We start from the raw sequence: 18408 nt of genomic DNA on the forward strand, positions 1-18408 counted from the left end.
GACAGCGGCTAAGGCGAGGCGGGCAGGGTTGCATCAAGACGAGGGCCCGGTAGGCTCCCTCTCGGGCCCCGGACTCCCTGTGGCGCTGGCTGGCTGGCTGGCTGGCGGCTCTGCCGTGGTCCACCCGGCTCTCCCTGGCTGACCGACAACGCTGCGTAGTCCTGGGTCTCCTTTTCTACGCCAGCTCGCTAATGTTCCGCCTTGCCTTCCTATTTAAAAAAAAATCCACCTTGGCTCTCCCACAAAGCGCTCGAACACCGTTCAAAGACTTGATAGCTTTATTCCTCGTTTATATTACAATTCCACTTTGCAGCCAAACGCGCACAAATATCGTGAAACCCCCCGTTTGAAAATGCAGAAACAATATACACAATCCAAAAGAAGGGTCGATCTTTCCCTTCTCGTTAGCCGAGCTCGGGACTTTGTTGCGCACGAAACTGCAGGAAAAACGTCAGTGCGTCTCGAGGGTAGCGCCGCCCACAGGCGAGGAGGGGAACTACAGATTCCATGCGCTCCTACACATTCAGGGCTCCTAATTTGTCTTTGTGTGTGGGAATTTCTCTTTGTTCACAACATGTCGTGATTAAACTTTGTTTAGGAGTTAGTTAATCCTAGGATAAGAAAGAGCTGATTAACGCCCCAGGTGGATATGGATGCAGATGTAGATTCTGGATCACTGATTTTTTCCCCCTTCTTTAATGCTGTGAGTGGATCTTCTATAGCATTTTCATTATTGTGAAAATAAAACAACAGTCAAATAAAAATACAGTATGATATATAATCCAGGGTTCAATAATAACTTTTATTAACAGCAATGATACCGGAGATATACGGTCTGAGTATTTTCTAGTACCGGTAATTAATTTTCTAAATTAATCTGCTGTTGTCAAAGGAATATTTCTCTATCAAGAAAAGAATGTCAACAAATGCATTCCTCAGAAGGTTTGGAGTGTATTCCCTTCTATTTAATTCGCAACAGCAGTGACTTGGCTGTAACTCGCTCGCACGGTAAAGTTTTAGTTATGGACCACTCTGAAGTCAAACGTGAATATGTACAGTGGCTAAAGTTTATTTTGGACTGAATGAATTGAGTCAACACAAATTGAAGCGTAAGTTATTAAATGAACAGCCGCTGAAAAATCCTCAAACGGTGTACAAACTGCAGCATTCAATTGAAGTGATCCCTCTATATTTCTTCGGAGAATCAATCATAGCTCACATAGTCAGTCAAGCCAGCTGGCAGAAATGAATATATAATATTGTTCAAGACAAATATAAAAACAGGACAAAAGGAGAGGGTTTGGTCTCTTTTTCTTTTTAAATAGGCTTCAAAGAGCGCCGGCTGGTTTCAATCATCCAGGAAGTCATCATCGAGGTTAACGTCTGTGGTGTCGATGTCATCCAGCTCCATGTTATCCAGGTCCACTTCAAGTTCATCCAGAGTCTGCATGGAAAAAAGGAGCATGTTATTCTCTCAAAATGATCGGAGATGTCATATCGGGTTGTACGAGTCGTTGTGGAGAGAACACTCCAAGGAAAGGATAGATAGAAGAAAGAAGAGGCTAACATTTCCCTGGTGTGGGAATGCCGGGATTTCCTCCTCCTCCTCCTCCTCCTCCTCTTCTTCCTCATCTGTGTTCAAAGCTGTTGGAGCAGCAGGCTCAGCCAGTGAAGACATCGCAGCTGCCGCTGCTGCAGGAACTGACTCAACACTCGCCTGTGTGATCCAGAAAAAGAGAGAAATCAAGTTTCAATATTAATGTGGATCAATTCCTCCACCATTAAACATGATTAATCACTGCCCCGTTATTGTGATTCAGACGATGACATTTTTTTTTGCAGATTAAAGGGAAGGTGGGGGGACTTCAGACTGCGCGAACAATGCTAATACCGGATCAATTTAGACAAACCTCAGAGACAGGAGGAATGAGGGCTCCTTTGGGCTCGTATCCTTGAGCTTCCTCAAGAATATTCCTGTCTTCATTCAGCTGAAACATACACGAGTTTATTAAAACATTACATTGTTTGCACACAACACAACCACCTCATGCGTCCATTTAACAGTCACCGTGACGAGAGGATAGTCTTTGGCCGGCCTAGTCGTGCCCAAGCAGCTCTCTCTGAGGTAAGACTCGGCTGCAAAGGCTTCCTTCAGCCCGGGGAACAGGTTCTCATACTCCGTGGGGTCTGCGAGGGAATCGGCCGCCTGCAATGAAGATCCAGCAGATTTAAAGAAACACCAAGTTACGTTTTCATCAGCTAGATTGATGCTGGCTGTTTATTTTGCTTTCGGTAACAAAACCAGAAGCACCTTTTGGTTGACCTTAGCCAGGTTCTCCCTCCACAACTTGACCACGCGAGACACCTGACTGGGCAGGTATGTGCGAGCCAGGAAGGCAGCTTCGGGCAGTCGGTTTGTCCTGATCAGAAGCTCTAAACATTGATCCAGCCTGAGGAGGAAAGAAGGCAGAACCATTACACAGGCTGTCACCTTCTTCTGTGGAACTAATACATGCATATTTCTGATCTCATACAAGTGTGTGTGGGGGGGGGGGGGGGGGCTCACTTTCCCTGCAGGAAGTAGGTCATGAAGGCCACGTTGTTCTTGCCATCCCTCTCTGCCCCCTCAGCCAGCTTGCCCACCATAGTGGCATTACCGGAGGCTGTGGCAAGGAGGAGGAGGCCGCCGTAATCCTGGGCGTGGTGCAGACACTCCTGGGCCAGGCCGAATTGACACTTGCTGATCGCCAGCTCAGCCAGTTGCTTCCACTTCTGCTCCGACTGCATGACAACAAATATAAGAAAACGTACCGTCAGCCTTTGTCAATCCTCTGGAAGTGTTTTAAGAAGGGGGAAAGGATGTCATCGGCTGTAGTTTGTCAGAAAAGTACGGCTAGCATGCCCTGACCTCTGCCTCGACGGCCAGCTGATAGGCGATCTTCAACTCTCCCAGTTGCAATGCCAGTTCGAACCTGTGCTCCGAGTCTGTAGACACAGCCAGCGCCTGCTGCTTGAAACCCTGAAGAGACAGAAATGAAACTAATATAAATCACGCTAGGAGGACGAAGTACGGGTACAGTTTGGGTTAGGATCATCTGCTAACAGCGGCTACAACACAAGCACCTCGTAAAATGTTGTTGTCGACTTTCAAGTCTTAACATTTTATTACAAAAAGACCGCGTCTCTATCATTTCTGCTTTTGACATTAAGGAAGTGCAATCGAATATAGAAATAAATCTACTGCTATGCTCCTTGCCTGTTTCTCCAGGAAATGCGCCACTCTGGTCCGCTGCTCCTTTGGAATTGTGGGTAGCACCTTGTCAGCCATTCCGAAGTCCCTCCTCATCACAGCAGTCTGGTACTCCAGGACAGACACCAGCAGGGAGTAGCTCACAATGTTGAGTTCCTTATCTCCCAGGTACAGGCGGTCATCTTTTGGTATGTATCCCAGCAGGTACATGGTTCTGTGGGCAGAGAAGGCAAAGGGCGTAAAAAACGGCCGTAGTCCGGGAAACATTCAGAGTTACGCTTGTCCCGAGTTTCTATACATTTAATGACGTCATTTAAATGATTCCTATTTGTACCTGTCCAGGTGAGCAATGGTGACGATCTCTCCTCCTACATAATAGTTGAGTCTGTTCACAGAGCTGGTGTAGATGAAGCAGTCTCCCACCCAGAGCCCAGTCTTCACAATCCCCTGGATCTCTCCCTGGACCTGGACAAAAAAATGTGAATAACAGTTCCAAGAGAGAGAAGACTTCTCCCTTCTAAATATGAAGTCAAAGATAATAACAAAAATAATTATATATTATAAATCATCTCCTAAAATGAAAACAAGATCCTAATAAAGGGATGTTGTGTGCATCCGTATCTAAACACCAACCTCAAAGGCGTCCTCGATGCCGTCCTCCGTCACGCCTTCGTTGCTCTCTTGAGAGGCGGCCACTTTATCTGCCATATAACGCAGGATGAAGAAGGACTCCTCCGTAGCGATGCAGACCAGTTCACCGGAATCCGACCAGAAGATCTGGACAAATCATTCGAAAGGAGAACGGGGATGAAAGCCCAGGATGCAACACGACATCAGACAAAGATACAAGTGAACGAGTCCTACGTGTTTGGGCTGGATCTCAATGCGACGGATCAGCTCCGTGTTTTCCCAGTCATAAAATGCCAGGCCATTTACGGACCTCACCCCGAGAAAGAAACCTCCATAGATTCCTATGGAGAAGAACGGAAATACAACCCAGTAAGAAAGACCAGTGCAATTCCACAACCCGGGCTACGCGACCCGGCTCACCTTCAGCTCCAAAGTCTGGCTTGAAAGATTTCTTTTCTTTGAAGTTTTTAAAGATCTTGACAATGCTGCTGCTTTCTCTGATGGCATATCTGTAATTAAAAAGAATGTGGCAGTTAGCCGTCGACGCCATCCCCTGCGTTAAACATCGCTTTACAAACGGCAGAACTCACTCAGACGAGTCGTGCGCCCAGACAAACTCCTGCGCTGAGCCAAAGCTCTTGTTCCTCAAGGCCATTGCAGTATAGATGATGTACTCTCCATCTCCACACACCACAACAAACCTAGTGCACATTAAAAAAACACACACACACACAAATGAGTGTCAAAGATCTTATTGTAAAGTTGCATTTTTCTTTTTAACTAGCTGCGGAATAAAACACCTTTATGGTTGGATAAAATATCTTAAGGCATGTTAAAGGGCCAGGGCGGCCTGTGTTCAGACCTTCCATTAGGGTTATGCTGAATGGTTTGGGGGTAGATCTCACAGCTGCCCATGTCTTTGACAGCCAAAGGCAGCCTCTCTCCATCCTTGATTTCAGCATCACCCATTGCCTTCAGGTTTGCTTGCTGTATTTCACTATGCTTAGCCCAGATGATCTTTCCGTTGGTGTCCATAGACATGGCCGGCTCCTCCCGACCGACCTACAGAGCAGAGGGAGACAGAGGAGAGAGACATTTCAGCTTGGTGTACGTCATCCTTGACATGTTTAATACAGTAGATAATACTGATGTTACACCAGTTATTGTTAAATGATAGCGTTCGCTCACTTTGATAATGATGCTGCCTTCATCGTAGCCCAACGCCACATTGTTGGAGCCCCTGAGGCCACACACACACCACACTCTCTCCATGCCGTAGTTCAGAGTGCTTTCCAAGCGGTACGTGCTTGAATGCCAAATGCGCACCGTTCCTACAGAGGGAGAAGTTGGAGTTTCACGAAGAAATTCTCAAAAAGGTAAACATGAATGGATGTTTGTGCATAGAGGCAAGTAAAAGTAGGATTCCTGCTCACCGTCCTCTGATCCAGTGATGATGATGGGCAGCTCTGGGTGGAAGCTAACACAAGAGACATTCTGGGCATGGCCCTCCAGGGTTTGAACACAGGTCTTATTCTACAACATACAAAAGAAAATTAGCTGAATTTAGAAATAGCCCTCAGTGAAAAGATGCATTGAGCGTCATCCAAAAATTCTAATCTTTTAATTTTCATATACATAATCTAAAAAAAGGACCATGTTTAGCAGCAGTAAGTGGCTGTTAGTTCAGTGGCACACTCTCAGCGTTCCGTGAAGGACGTGAATGAAAAGTTTCCTCACCTGGTAGTCCCAGATCTTGACTTGGCGATCATCAGCCCCAGAGATGAGGTAGGGCTTGTCCCCGCCACTGTAGTAGTCAATGCAGTTGACACCTTTCTCGTGGCCCTCCAAGGTGAAATTGGGAGATGAAGAGCCCAACTGCCAAACCTGAAACAAAGCAGGCGGCACGACAGAAAATCATTGAATGGATTCCTTTAATTAATGATGTGTATGATTCAGATACATAATCTCTGGAGGAGCTGTAGTTCTGTTGTAAGATGTCCCACCGTACTTAGCCAACGACAAGCTAACTTAATAAATAGCATGAAAAGCAGCGGCAGGCCTTTACCTTAATCGTCCTGTCAAGGGAGGCACTCGCAAACTGGTTGTTGTCCTTGGGGTTGATGACAATCTGCATGACGTAATGGGTATGACCCTCAAACACCTGGCTGCACGACCACTTCTTGTCCCAGTCCCATAGTTTGATCAGCATGTCGTCTGCACAGAGACAGAAATATATTCATGCATGTATATGCAGGAAACAAGATTTTAATAAATTAGAAGAGCCCTGAATGTACCAGATTAAAACAGACTTATTTTACTCTCATACCGCTGCTGGTGAGGATGTAGGGCTGGGTGGGATGGACTGCGATGCAGCGGATGTAGTCGGAATGGGCCTCGAACATGTGGACGCGTTCCAGGGTGTTGTAGTTAAACACACGGATCTGCATGTCGTCCTAACACGTGGTGAAAAATTACGAGCATCAATGAATGAACACAGCACATATAAAAATAGACAGAAGGACCCACACAAATGAAACTGATTTAAGCTCCTCCACTTGAAACAAGTCTCTTCTAAAACACTGCTGGAAGCTGTGGGATACAGCTGCCACAATCTGGAGCCAAACACAAACTAATGGACGCAACTCACCGCTCCAGTGACGACCCAGTTCTTCCTTGCCACAAACTTGGAAGCTCTGACAGGGAGGTCGCATACTTCAAATGTCTTGACAAGCGTCTGCAAATAAAACAGTATTTCTAGCCGTTTTCTGAATCGTCTCAATCAGTTCAGCCTTTTGCGGGGATAGGCATCAAGTCTTTCTGCATGCTGGCGCTCTGCGTGTGAGGCTTTTGTTTGTGATCGTACCTGTGTTTCGTGGTTCCACACACAGACGCTGCCATTATAAAGACTGGCCAGCATCCATGGCTCAGTTGGATGAAGGTCCACGCTCTTCACACGGTCGGACCTGGCTGTCAATCTCCGCTTAATGTCGAGCCTCAGAGGCTGGGGGGGAGATAAACATCGCTGCTTGTAACTGTGAGGTTCAAGCTGTTATAAATGAGCTCATTTATTTAACCTCTGTACGGTCAATGTAAATAACAAGAACCAGACATTTCAACCTCCGAAGCCGCTAGCGCGCTAACAGTAAGCCTCCTTCAGTCCTGTGGTTCTGATCATCAATATACACTGATCAATAATTAATCTGATATATTTCAATTTAACTGTAAGCATACTAATCCCTAGTCATCACACTTAGAAATGTCAATAAAGCGTTGTAAGCATTCATGCTAACGTGCGCTAATTAGCTGCTAAGCTATTTACATTGATGGGCTATGGATAGAAACAGCTTCACTGCCTTTCAGATTATATGTATGTATGACATGTATGTCTTACCATGTTTAATCCCTGTTGAGTCCCAGTAAGAATTGACAAATGTGTTGTGAACAACTGCAATCCGTGTCCAAATGTTGCGACCGCAGCTGGGTACTGACGTGGAAGTTCCTGAAAGGTAACCTCGCGAGAGTTGTGATCCGGAAGCGGTGACGTGCATGGCGAATGCGTGTCATGTTTTTGCATATTTAACCCCTGGCAATTGGTATGTAACCTTTATACACGCTTTGTGTTTCTGTTTGTTTTGAAATAAAAATTATAAATAAATAAATAATAATAATAATTCCCGATTGGGACATGAAATAGAATACAGACTAATTTGATCGATATCAGTGCAAAGTATACAAAGCAACAGAACAATCAATACTTTGTGAAGACACAGTTATTTAAACATCCTACTCTCAATAGATATATATACCAATGCTTTTGTGCTGAGATATACAAACAAATAAACAAATATTTAAACTGTATATTCGTATGTGTTTTGGTTTGCTTTGGAAATACGTACACAATTTTAGTTCTTAATTTTATTACCAGCAAAACAGAATGTTTTTCTCATGTATTTTTCATCAGTTTTTAGATTACTTTTATCTAATCATAATAAACACAATTAACTCAGTATAAAAACTTGTTTTTTTTGTAGACTTATTAAATCTAATGCTCTTCTGGCATGAAATTGAAATCCAGTGCTTCTCTTGTGAAAAATCCTTACTGACAAGCTGTGGGATATCTTAAAATGATTCGGTGGTTGAACATATACTGCTATAATAACCACCTTAATAGACTGTAATAAATTCTACAAGATTGTAAAATTCCAATATCTTTTCTTCTGTTAACCCTCATTTATTTAATTAAATTGATAATTTACTTTCACAACATTTTCACATCTTGTGACTTGACATTCAAATGGGAAATGTTGCAGTATCTTTTCATTGGTCATTTTGTGAACAAGATAACAAAGTCATATAATGTACAGTAATATGATAATTAATTTGATGTAAAATTACATTGAAGCCTGCCAGTAAATGGGAGGCATCTAAATAACAACAATACGCGTTTGATCAAAAGGGAACATTACATTCAAGCAGATGCAGAAGAGACAGGAGTGCAGTAGCATTCGTGAACAATTTACGGCAAAAAAGAGAGCGCTTTAAGTGAAAAAGCAACAAGAGACATAATAGATGAATATTGTTCACTTTATTGATTGATTCAGTTCACTGGCGCAGTCTTAAGGGAATGAGGAGGAATAAATACACACACATCACATCTGCTATTGCTTCTGTGGAGACTAAGCAGCAGTATAGTTCACAGGAATTTAATTTGGATGGGATGTCGGAGACTTGGGAACGCGTCTGGTGTGTCCAGTCCCGTCCCGTCCAATAGGAGCCAACTTATGTCTTCTTGAATACCTGCTTGGAAACGACTCCTGCAGCCCTTAACTCCTGCAAAATACATTAGATATTGGAACAACATTTTGACTAAAGGGGAGGAGGATGTGCTCAGAATCTGTCATTTTAGGTCAGGTGGAAAATTAGTTGGGTCTTAACAGGAACGGCTGTGAGTGGGGCGGGTCACGGGTGAGGGTGGGTCAGCGGCACTGACCTTCTCATAATTACGTTTATTTTAAAGGACAACAGTTCTCTGGTGGTTTGCTAATGATTTCGATGAAAGTGCTTTCCGCCAGTAGATGTCACTGTTGCTCTGCACTCAAACCCTCCTCCAGCTGGCACCGTTGCTGCTGATTGAAAACATCTGCTGGCATCCTTTTAAAACCCAAATCATTTGGCAGATGATTTTTTTTCTTCTTATCTATGACGGTAGTAATCACATCGAGGGAAACCTGATAATGCTGCGCTAATGAAGATGCTAATGTGCAAGTCGTTACTTTAAAGGTCTTTTCAGATGCTAATGCTCTCTCATTACAGGCAATCACAGAGGAGATGTTTGGAAAAGGTGACGGAAGGCCTCCTAATATACTTTAGAAAAGTAGAAATAATAACAGGGCTGACGCTGATACGCACTCTGATTGGTGGAAGACATAAATGAGAAGCAGAAATCTTCCAAACCTTCTAATTGTGCATCATCGTTCTTTCATTTGTCTGTTTGTGTCCCCCCCCCCCCCCCCCCCCCCCCCCAGAAAGCTCTATCTATAGAGGTGTAACTTATGCAAAAGAAAGATTCATTTGCTGAAAAGAGTGTTTTCTCCACACACTTCGGTACCGCACTTTCTCAAGGTGCATACAAATAATGTTTCTCCTGCTATAGCTGCTGGACAGATTCACAAGTCACATTAAAAAAATATATGCAGCACGCATACAGCGCTGAGAGGCTTTTGGGGGTTTGGATTTAAGTGCCCAAATTGCACCACATTAATATTCAGCGAAGGTTTTCTCACCAAATGAAGCTCATCTCCATCCACCCAGTGGGTCCAGCCCCTTCCTTCAATCTCTCCCTTCTGCACACACACCAGCTTGTCTCCTTCCCAGGTGATAGTGGTCTGATCACAGGGAGAAATGTGATCGTAATATTGTGATGGGAGATTTATTCCAATTTAACAGTGTCTGCGGATGCTTTCCTCCCGCTTTCCAAATGTATATTAGGAGTCTTTTGCTCTCCGCCGCCTCTTAAAAGTGGAACGCCGTGTTAAGGTCTGCACATAAACACACACGGGACCCTTAAATTTCATCTATACGCAGGATGCAAATGAAAGTTTTTTCCAAGATCATAATAATCTTTAATGCTATTCAGTATAGAAGCATCTAAGACCGGTCCTCATTGCATGAATTCATCAATAAGAGGACGATTTGCATCAGTGGAGGATAAACTGCATTAATATTATCAGCAAAGGTCGGGATGCAGCTGAAAAAGAGCTCATTAATCTCAGACTCTTCGCATGTTATTACATGCCCTCTCATACCAACCATGCACTTCCTGTCATCCACTCCCGACAGATCCTCCTCGAACTCTTTGCCCACGTAGAAGTCCATGTTGTAGTTTTTGAAGGTGCTGAGCGTTTTGATGGTTACGTGATCCCCGTCATGAGTGATGTCCTTGTCAGGTTTTAATAAGGCGGCAATTTTCCTGATGGCAACATTTACGTCTGCAGCAGATTCCCAAGGAGGAAAAAAATAAATATTGTCAGTCCAAGTGCTCTCTTTCTTGTGCTGATATTTGAAACAATATGGCTGCCGACTGCGGCTCTCCTACAGATAAGATATTAGTGTGAAACTCACCAAGGGCCTTCAGGTACTCTTCAAAGTTATCATTGGAAATCATTCTCCAGTATCCATGCAGGTCTACAGACATGCTTCTCTGCTGGTTTCCTTACTTCCGGGGAACAAGGACGTCTGCCGGGGATGGCTACTTCTGACCGAGTGCAGAAACGGCTGGCAAAAAAGCCCCCATTTGAACCAAACTGGCTCTAATCCGATTATCTGACAGGTTTAATTTTTTTTTATGGAACATGCATGCTCCGCCCACTCAATCCCCACCATGCTCCTCTTTACAGATTATATGCTGGGACCATGTGGCAGGCAAACGTGTGCTTTGTTGAAGAATGTTTCGGCTAGATGTTTAGAATGATCCAACTGGAACAATTAAATGTGTTAAAGCAGAACTGTCACATCTTTGTCTCACTTAACCAATTAGTTTGATAAACTCTCTTTTGGACCAACTGCACTCAACTAAACCCTTCAGCGACTACAACGACACACACACACGCACACGCACGCCATCTTTCAAAGGATGCCAGTTAGCATCACTCACAGCGGCGCTTTCAGCCATCGGCCTTGGTGAGAAAACAGCTCCCGTAGCTGAGCAACTGTCAGGATTACTTTAAATCCTATGGTGGAAAAAAAATATTCAGGCCTGCAGACATTGTGCGGATGATAATATGAAAACTGAGTCAATCCAAAATGAGTTGGTCGGGAGGCGGCTGCTGCAGAAACACACCCAAAATGTTTAGGATTCTGATCGTACACACCGAGCATCCTGGTTTAACACTAGTACGAGTGAAGATGAATGTCATAAAAAAAAAACCACCTGCCTACCTGAAGCCACATTATTCACATTCTCCTTCTGAATTTCTTTGCTTGTCATTTCCCTGCGTCGATCAGGGACATGAGGAAAGAAACGAGTACCGGGGGTCGTATCCACCGAAGCTTCATCTTAACGACTTTAAACGATTCTAACTAATGTTTAACAAGTCACAGCAGACAGCCGCCACTCCCTCTGAAGCGGCGGGATGTGCTACGATCTAAACCAGGAGTCAAAACGGTGAAAGAAAGCTAAAAGCAAGAACATCAGCCAGAATACACATTTAGGATTTTATGTAACTTAATCCAACTGTGCAATAATGTGCAATGTGTAAAACTACAAAAGGATGAGAATCTAAAAGTTCATTCAAACTATGGCCCCAATGTGAGGCTCAGTGTTTTTTGTGTGTGTGCCATTTAAAACACACCATGGCACTGCACAAATGTTTCCAACCGCAACCAAGAGATGACGAGTATTTCTCCGTAGACATTGGGAGATTGGGCGACCTTTATCACGCTTCCGGTCCCTGAAGCGGAGCGCTGATCTGTGCGTTAAGCCACACTTCAGGGTCTCCCATTCCCAGTCTTCCATTCATCAGTCATCCAGACGCTCCACAGGCCGTTGGGCCTGTTTGGTGAGCGGCCTCAGCGGCGTGCCCTCATTTCTCCTCTCGCTGTCCTCCGTGTAGAGGTCGCACCGCTGAATATATTCTATCACAGAGTCCGGGATCAGATATTTCACGCTCCGCCCCCGTCTCAGAGCCCGGCGAATCTCGGTGGCGCTCGTCTCATTCCTCAGCCACTCCCTCACCAGGAAGATGTTCCGGCAGTGGCGAGAGAGCGCGTCCGACTCGTGTACAACCCGCTCGGGCCGATGTCCGCCTCGACTGACGCAGACCAGGCCAAAGCGCCCGGCCACCTCCTCCACGTGGTCGTCCCGCCACAGGCCGGGAATCTGGAAAGTGTCGAGGAAATCAGCTCCGCACAGAAGCTTCAGCTGGGGACGGCCTAAAGGAGGGAGGGAGGTGGGTGAAGTTAGTCAGGAGGACGAGGGCTTGATCCAGCTCAGGATCGTTATTATAAAGGAAGGAATAAGACAAGACAGGAGATTCACGCTAGTCTGAGGTGATCACAAGGGACTATACTTCAAGGGTTGGCAGTTTTAAGATCGTCTCATTGGCAGAGCTTCCCTCAGCTCAGACCACCGGTTCGTTTTTAGCTTTCATCCCCGATCAGTCGTATCACTTTATAGCTTCTGTCATTCCTGCTTTCATTCAAATGCTCCAAGCCGCTCTAGTCATTCAATAATCAACCCGTTTGCTAGAGTAGCTGCTCATTTCATTTCTGCACAATCTCAATCCCAAAGAGAGACACGATCCCAAAGTGGTTCTCATTTTCAATACATGGAAACGGTCCAGCGGACGTTGCCAACTGGCTTGTCAACAAATAGGCTAAAAAAGCCATCCGTCCCAGAGAGCCCAAGCTGCTGGGGAGACAAAATGAAAAGCTGAATGTCTCAGTGACAAGAAATTTCCAGGAAAAAAAGAAAAGAAAAATCAATGAACGTTATTGAGTCTGGATCAGGAAAATGAAAAATCAGAACGCGATGAAATCTGGATTATTGGTTCCGCTTAGATATTGATGAAAGCCAGTCGTAACAGTAGATCCAATACCCTGTCCTCTTATATATTAAAGTCCTCTTTATGCGGCGTAAAAACAAAGCAGGAGGGACGAAACAGATGTCCTCCTGAGAGATCAAAGATAATCCAGTAAAGTGATGGGCTACAGTTAAACCTCCAGGTTTACATAATCTAATCTACATTGCTGTGGGTTTTTAACATTCATTCACACATACTCCAACGTATTAAAACTACCCCTAATACTCTAACTATTGTTAGTAATTACCTCACCAGGTTTTAAGGGGCCGATCCAAATCCTTTAATTCAGTCCAGGGTTCAGTATTCTATTAATATGCTGATTTCAATCTGTTTTAGAGGCAGTAACGCTAATGCTAGCATGCTAACACACTTAAAAATGTCATGGCAACACATCAACCCTAAAATATTTGGGGGAACACAGGGCCTGAAAAATCCTCAGAGCTGATCCCAAGTGAACTTGTTCTTACTTGAGAGAGGAGCGGCATTCCCACTGGAGCCGTGCATTCCCGCCCTCCGATCGTGCTCCTTCCCAACACGCTCCTGATGATACCTGCCCAACAACCAAACGTACGACACTTTAATGATTTCCCCTTCTAGATGCTTGTCATGAGAAATGTGCATCATGAGCATTTCATATTCACTCACTGTTGGCGTTAGTGTGTTTCTGTATGCGTACGAATGTAATGGCAATAAGCCCTTATCAAAGTGAAGTGGGTTATGACAAGAGAAAAATCTGTGAGTCATAGAGACGAATGAAAAGCCTCAGTGTTTGGAAATAAAGCTTCTTAAAGGTGTTCTGCTAGATGCTGGGGGGGGGGGGGGGCGCGCAGCAGCACGCTTTAAACAACAGACCATTTCATGCCTAAATCAGAGCCCTTTGTTGTGTAAAGGGGGAGGTGAGAGGTGGATGTGGGGGGGGGGGTGTTTGTGACCTCATGAGGGCATTAGTGAGAATTGTGGAGCGAGGAAGGATGAGAGTGAATAAATGGAAGACATTCAACCAAGTGAGAGAGAACGAGACCTTTTTAGAATAAGCCTGAATGTCACAGACGACACGATGCGAGGCGTCGTTTTCACATTCGATAATTCATTTCATAGTTCGACACGAACTTCTCTGACATGCAGCGGAGCCGATTCTCACATCGCATCAAATCTCCTCTGCCCGCCTCTCCACAGACAGTCGTCTGGAACGGCGCAGCCCCCCCTCCATCAGCCAGGGTCACTGATTCCAGCTCAAGAAAAAAAAACCTCTAAAGTGTTTGAGGCCGGCAGAGGAGCCAGCCTGAAACTAGGAAGCTGTTTTCATGCCTGCTGCATTATCTAATTATATAATAAGAGGCGGTAATCAACGATGCACTTAACATCAGTTCAATCTGTGCTGTTCATACCTCATGGTGACCACGGTCTCCGTCCAGTCCGGCTGCTGGCTCTCCCATTCATCAACCGCAACCCAGTCGGAGCTCAAGAGCGCCAGCTTCGCCATAGCAACCCTGTGCTTTGCCAGCACGAGGCCTCGTTTTCCGTAGCCGTCACTCACTGGAGATACGATTCCACCGACCACCTGGTACCGGCCTGACGGGAGAACGGTTGAATGCAGTTCTTCATCGTGTCAGCTGATGCATGAATGAAATATTAAAGTACTAGAAGGGTAATATAAACCCAGTAGTAATCTCTGAGAGATTCTGAGGAAAATAAGACCGCCATCCGAAGACAAGGGCAATCTGATCGCCCGATCAAGCAATCATTACTCGTAATGTGTTATTGATCTGAACAGTTTGGGGGAAAAGGGAGATTCTCATTCTAATGAACAATCACAGAATCAAAGTGTTTTCACTGCACACATCTAAAAGAACAAGAACTAAGAAGACTTTTCTGATTGTGCTCCAATAAGTCCGCTGATGTCTTATGGGTATGCTGTAAGAGCATTATTCATGTTCCTGCCCACTTCCATGCTGCACTGCGCATGGGTTCATAAAGCATCTTAGGGAGAGCGCGGCCTCCGGGGCAGGAGTTATCCTGAGGTGTAAGGACTGTCGTAACAACCATGTGACCAGGCATATACTTTCATTTAGAGAGGCTTTGGAGGAAAACGGGGCCGGGCTTCTGCTGACACGTTTGTTTCGTGGGCTGAGTGGCACCGCATGACTGGACCTTGTTCCTGCAGCATTTTAAAGCGTATTCAGCAGTGGTTCAACTCGTCAAAATTATGACTACATCTCTTAAAACAGGTTTATTGTCGTGTTCAAAACGGCTGCTATAAAACCTCTTCTAAAGAAATCCAGTCTAGATGTTATTGCATTAAAACGACTGAATATAAATCGTTCCTTTCACCTGTAAGATGTCTGAAAAGGCAGTTTCAGTGCAAATGGCCTAATTAATAATAGAGCATAGCATCCTGGGGGAATTTTGAGTTCACACCACAGTAATGAATCTGCTCTCATAACATAATCAGTGACCTTAGACTAACTTCAAATTAAAATAAGGTCTGCTTTCTTGTCCTTGTAGATCTGAGGGCAGGGTTTCATGCAAGGAAAAGGAAAATAAAGTGATTCAAACATCAAGGGAAGAATTTCTTATCTCACATATCTGAGAAAAATCTGTTGTTGGATTGCACAACGGAGCAGCCTTGATCCTGACTGGTCCCTAAACATGCTGCTACTTGGTGACGTCATTTGAAAGCACAATTCTCCCATAAATATGTCGTAGCGACAGACTTTCACTTGACTTTTTTTAAATGATTTCTTCCAACTTAAATGAGGACAAATCTAGCGCAGAAGGTCCTGGGTTCAAATCAACCCGGGACTTTTCTGTCTGGGGTTTGCATGATTAGCAAATGGTTTATGTGATCTCACCCGTACGGTGCATATGATCTCTGGCCAGCTCAAAAAGCCTCATGTGCTGGTTGGTGATAGGATTGAAAGAGCCACAGGCCAGCAAGAATAATGGAACACGTCGGGCGCCCATCTTGGTTTGTCCCCCGTCACATCACTGTGAGAGAACCTTGAGAGAAAGCAGAAGGAAGAACAATCAACATTATTGGAGTTGCAAACAAGCTGCAAAGGATATTGTACAGAAATATTCTGATTGTTTTGCATCTTAAATTTACATCAAAAACAACAAAGTAGCAGGAAACATGGGCAACAATAAACGTTTGGTTATTCATTTATTAAATGACAAATCCCAGTCTCAGATGTGTTTATTTTTTATTATTATTATTTATATTTCTTTGTCTGTGTGATGCCTTTTGTTATTTGTAATTCATTTTTATTATATTTTTGAATAGCAAGCTTATTCTCAAGGCATTAAAACAACAAGGATCACTCAAATATCTTATTTCAACAGTCTCCAGCCAACAAACTCCTTACAAGCTGCTAACATTAAATCGCATCGAGGACAAAATCACCCTGAAAACGATGCGCATACATCGAAACGGATTTATCAACGAAATTACACGGGTGGATTCAAATGGTACATATTACCATTACCCCAAAATGTTATACAGTAAAAAAATATATACGATAGTTGTTTACCTGCACATCCAAAGAGTTCCTATTTGTGTCTTGTGTCACACTCTATTCCGTCCCACCCATCCCGAGGAGCCAGAACTCAATGGTTCCGCATCTGGCTCTATTGCGACGACTGGCGGAAGATTGTGATAGTGACGCGACGGAGCTCTCCGTGGTGCTGAAAGTACACCGGACACACTGTTTGCGTATGGACAATTAAGATGACCCGTGTTTTACAGAGGGGCCTTTTGTGTTCATTATTTGCTCTTTTTGAATATCTGAAGAAACAAATTTAGAATATCCCATTTCTAAACTATATAAAATTATAAACTATATAAACTACAGAAATCTAAACTTTCATTATTCAAGGTTTCATTTTGTGCTCTGTTGCTATAACTTCAGGAAGAAAGTCAGAGAGTAAATGTAACCTGAATTAAACTTAACATAATTAAATATTGGTAAAACATTTGTTCTTGAGTCACGATGGATAAACTTTCAAATTCTTCAGGAATGAAGACAATCCGTCATAAAGTGTTGAATAATTTAATATTCAAAAAGTGTTTGGACTTGCAAGGGATGATGGAAAATGTGGAAAGCCAAAATTTGCCTGCTCAAAATAAGTTTGTGCGAAAGCCTGGAAGATAAATAAAGCTGATGGCTTGACCACAAAGACAACCTGCTTGTTGCACCATCTATCCCACGTCATCTCTCCGCTGTAACTAAGCTGCCGCTGCTCATGGAAACAGCCAACTGGGACCATGTGTGTGCAAGTGACTGTGTGCGCATGCAAATGCTGTCCTGCATGTGTTTGTCTGCGTCTCTCCGTTTTTGTGTTCTATCTTTGTTATCCTCTTAAAGTCACTTGAGGCCTGACTGCTTTCTAATCCCCAGAACTCACGCCCACACCCAACAGAGGACGAAGCATAATTTATTGAATTATTTGAATATCATAACTGTAGTATTTGTATTTGTGTATTGCACAGCAACTGTTGGTTTCACCTGCCTGGGAGTCAGAATCATTACCTTTTCTCAACACCTCATTTCATGCAGATCCCCTTCCAGTATCCCCTCCTCTCACTGGCCTCCCCTGTCATGTTAGACAGCTCTGTAAATTTATCAAAAATAATGCCAGCTTTTGCCAGATATACATTTCAATTCTTCAATATAAAAGTGCACAATTTGGTATTTGTTTAAAAAAACATTTTCGAAGTAAACACAATATACATATATTTTGTAAATACATATTTTTATAAAGTATATTTCCACAAGTGTAATGTTATTTTGGTGCTCTTACTTGAAATTCTTCAACATTAAAAGTCGATGATATATTATTTTGAAAACTAGTAACAGGAAATCCTGACCATTGGCGCAGGTGAAACGTCACACTGGCTCGCTTATCTGTGGTTTAAGTATCCAGTGACAGTCCCTCCTTCCACCAAACAGCCTCCGCACGCGCAGCTGGTTTTGACAGAGTCCCTCACGCACGGGCAGCGCTCCTGATCGCAGAGGGAGAGGGCAGCAAGATATCGTCTCCACACCGCCCGACGACCATGCAGACACTCGGGATCGCTTTCTGGCTGTTCTGGCTGTTCTGGGGCCAGTCCTGCGCTTTCGGTGGAAAAGGTAGGAAAGTGGGAAAGAAAATTATGAAAGAAAATTAACTTGCTTTCGGCACGTTTGGCTGCTTTTCGCCAATTAATTGATTAATTGATAAGGAGGACACCACGAGCGCCTGTTAGGCAACTAAGTCGGTGGTATTTAAATGTTTTAAAATCTAAATATTAAGTTTTTGTTCTTCTACTTCTTATTCTCGTGATTATTATTTTCTTTTTCTCTCTTCTTTTCTTTTTTACGTGGGAAGGATTGCCTTATTAGTGAAAGTTCTCGTTATGGCAGAGTCGTTAACGGGACAGGTGTTCCGTATGAAAGCTAATTACCAGGA

General features: G+C 43.9%; 4 protein-coding genes across 4 annotated transcripts in view; 1 reads left to right on the forward strand and 3 right to left on the reverse strand.

The window, feature by feature from the left end:
• Positions 1-789: 789 nt before the first annotated feature.
• On the reverse strand, positions 790-6812 carry copb2 (COPI coat complex subunit beta 2). Its single transcript, XM_068748554.1, has 21 exons — positions 6744-6812; positions 6528-6614; positions 6207-6333; positions 5946-6094; positions 5618-5764; positions 5314-5413; positions 5069-5211; positions 4743-4942; positions 4471-4581; positions 4301-4389; positions 4115-4221; positions 3884-4027; positions 3585-3715; positions 3257-3464; positions 2909-3019; positions 2567-2781; positions 2312-2450; positions 2069-2206; positions 1911-1988; positions 1568-1717; positions 790-1444 (listed from the first exon to the last, which is right to left on the reverse strand). The coding sequence occupies exons 1-21, from the start codon at positions 6795-6797 to the stop codon at positions 1349-1351; spliced, it is 2724 nt and encodes a 907-aa protein (XP_068604655.1). The 5' UTR covers positions 6798-6812; the 3' UTR covers positions 790-1348.
• A 1847-nt stretch (positions 6813-8659) lies between these two features.
• Positions 8660-10574, reverse strand: rbp1.1 (retinol binding protein 1, cellular, tandem duplicate 1). Its single transcript, XM_068748470.1, has 4 exons — positions 10502-10574; positions 10190-10368; positions 9664-9765; positions 8660-8710 (listed from the first exon to the last, which is right to left on the reverse strand). Exons 1-4 carry the CDS (start codon positions 10572-10574, stop codon positions 8660-8662), a joined length of 405 nt encoding a protein of 134 aa, XP_068604571.1.
• A 1213-nt stretch (positions 10575-11787) lies between these two features.
• nmnat3 (nicotinamide nucleotide adenylyltransferase 3) lies at positions 11788-15924 on the reverse strand. Its single transcript, XM_068748469.1, has 4 exons — positions 15813-15924; positions 14349-14532; positions 13428-13510; positions 11788-12310 (listed from the first exon to the last, which is right to left on the reverse strand). The coding sequence occupies exons 1-4, from the start codon at positions 15922-15924 to the stop codon at positions 11898-11900; spliced, it is 792 nt and encodes a 263-aa protein (XP_068604570.1). The 3' UTR covers positions 11788-11897.
• Positions 15925-18016: 2092 nt separating this feature from the next.
• The window catches only part of LOC137904500 (calsyntenin-2-like), a 61931-nt gene continuing 61539 nt past the window's right edge, over positions 18017-18408 (forward strand). Inside the window, exon 1 of the mRNA XM_068748687.1 lies at positions 18017-18089. Within this exon, the coding sequence (XP_068604788.1) occupies positions 18017-18089 (73 nt within the window). The remainder of the gene's footprint in view (positions 18090-18408) is intronic.

Source organism: Brachionichthys hirsutus, chromosome 15 (genome assembly GCF_040956055.1).
Source record: "Brachionichthys hirsutus isolate HB-005 chromosome 15, CSIRO-AGI_Bhir_v1, whole genome shotgun sequence".
In the NCBI taxonomy this organism is placed as follows: domain Eukaryota; kingdom Metazoa; phylum Chordata; class Actinopteri; order Lophiiformes; family Brachionichthyidae; genus Brachionichthys; species Brachionichthys hirsutus.

Excerpts from the sequence above, each read along its gene's own strand:
- nmnat3 (XM_068748469.1), bottom strand. The coding sequence starts at position 15,924 with ATGGGCGCCCGACGTGTTCCATTATTCTTGCTGGCCTGTGGCTCTTTC. Across the intron at positions 13,511-14,348 it reads GAGACCGTGGTCACCATGAG|GTATCATCAGGAGCGTGTTG; the intron begins GTATGAACAGCA and ends GTTGTTGGGCAG. Across the intron at positions 12,311-13,427 it reads GAATGCCGCTCCTCTCTCAA|GCCGTCCCCAGCTGAAGCTT; the intron begins GTAAGAACAAGT and ends TCCCTCCTTTAG.
- rbp1.1 (XM_068748470.1), bottom strand. The coding sequence starts at position 10,574 with ATGTCTGTAGACCTGCATGGATACTGGAGAATGATTTCCAATGATAAC. Across the intron at positions 10,369-10,501 it reads AGAGTACCTGAAGGCCCTTG|ACGTAAATGTTGCCATCAGG; the intron begins GTGAGTTTCACA and ends AATCTGCTGCAG. Across the intron at positions 8,711-9,663 it reads ATGGAGATGAGCTTCATTTG|GAGTTAAGGGCTGCAGGAGT; the intron begins GTGAGAAAACCT and ends TGTATTTTGCAG.
- copb2 (XM_068748554.1), bottom strand. The coding sequence starts at position 6,797 with ATGCTGGCCAGTCTTTATAATGGCAGCGTCTGTGTGTGGAACCACGAA. Across the intron at positions 6,615-6,743 it reads TGTGGAACCACGAAACACAG|ACGCTTGTCAAGACATTTGA; the intron begins GTACGATCACAA and ends TTTTATTTGCAG. Across the intron at positions 2,207-2,311 it reads TGGCTAAGGTCAACCAAAAG|GCGGCCGATTCCCTCGCAGA; the intron begins GTGCTTCTGGTT and ends TCTTCATTGCAG.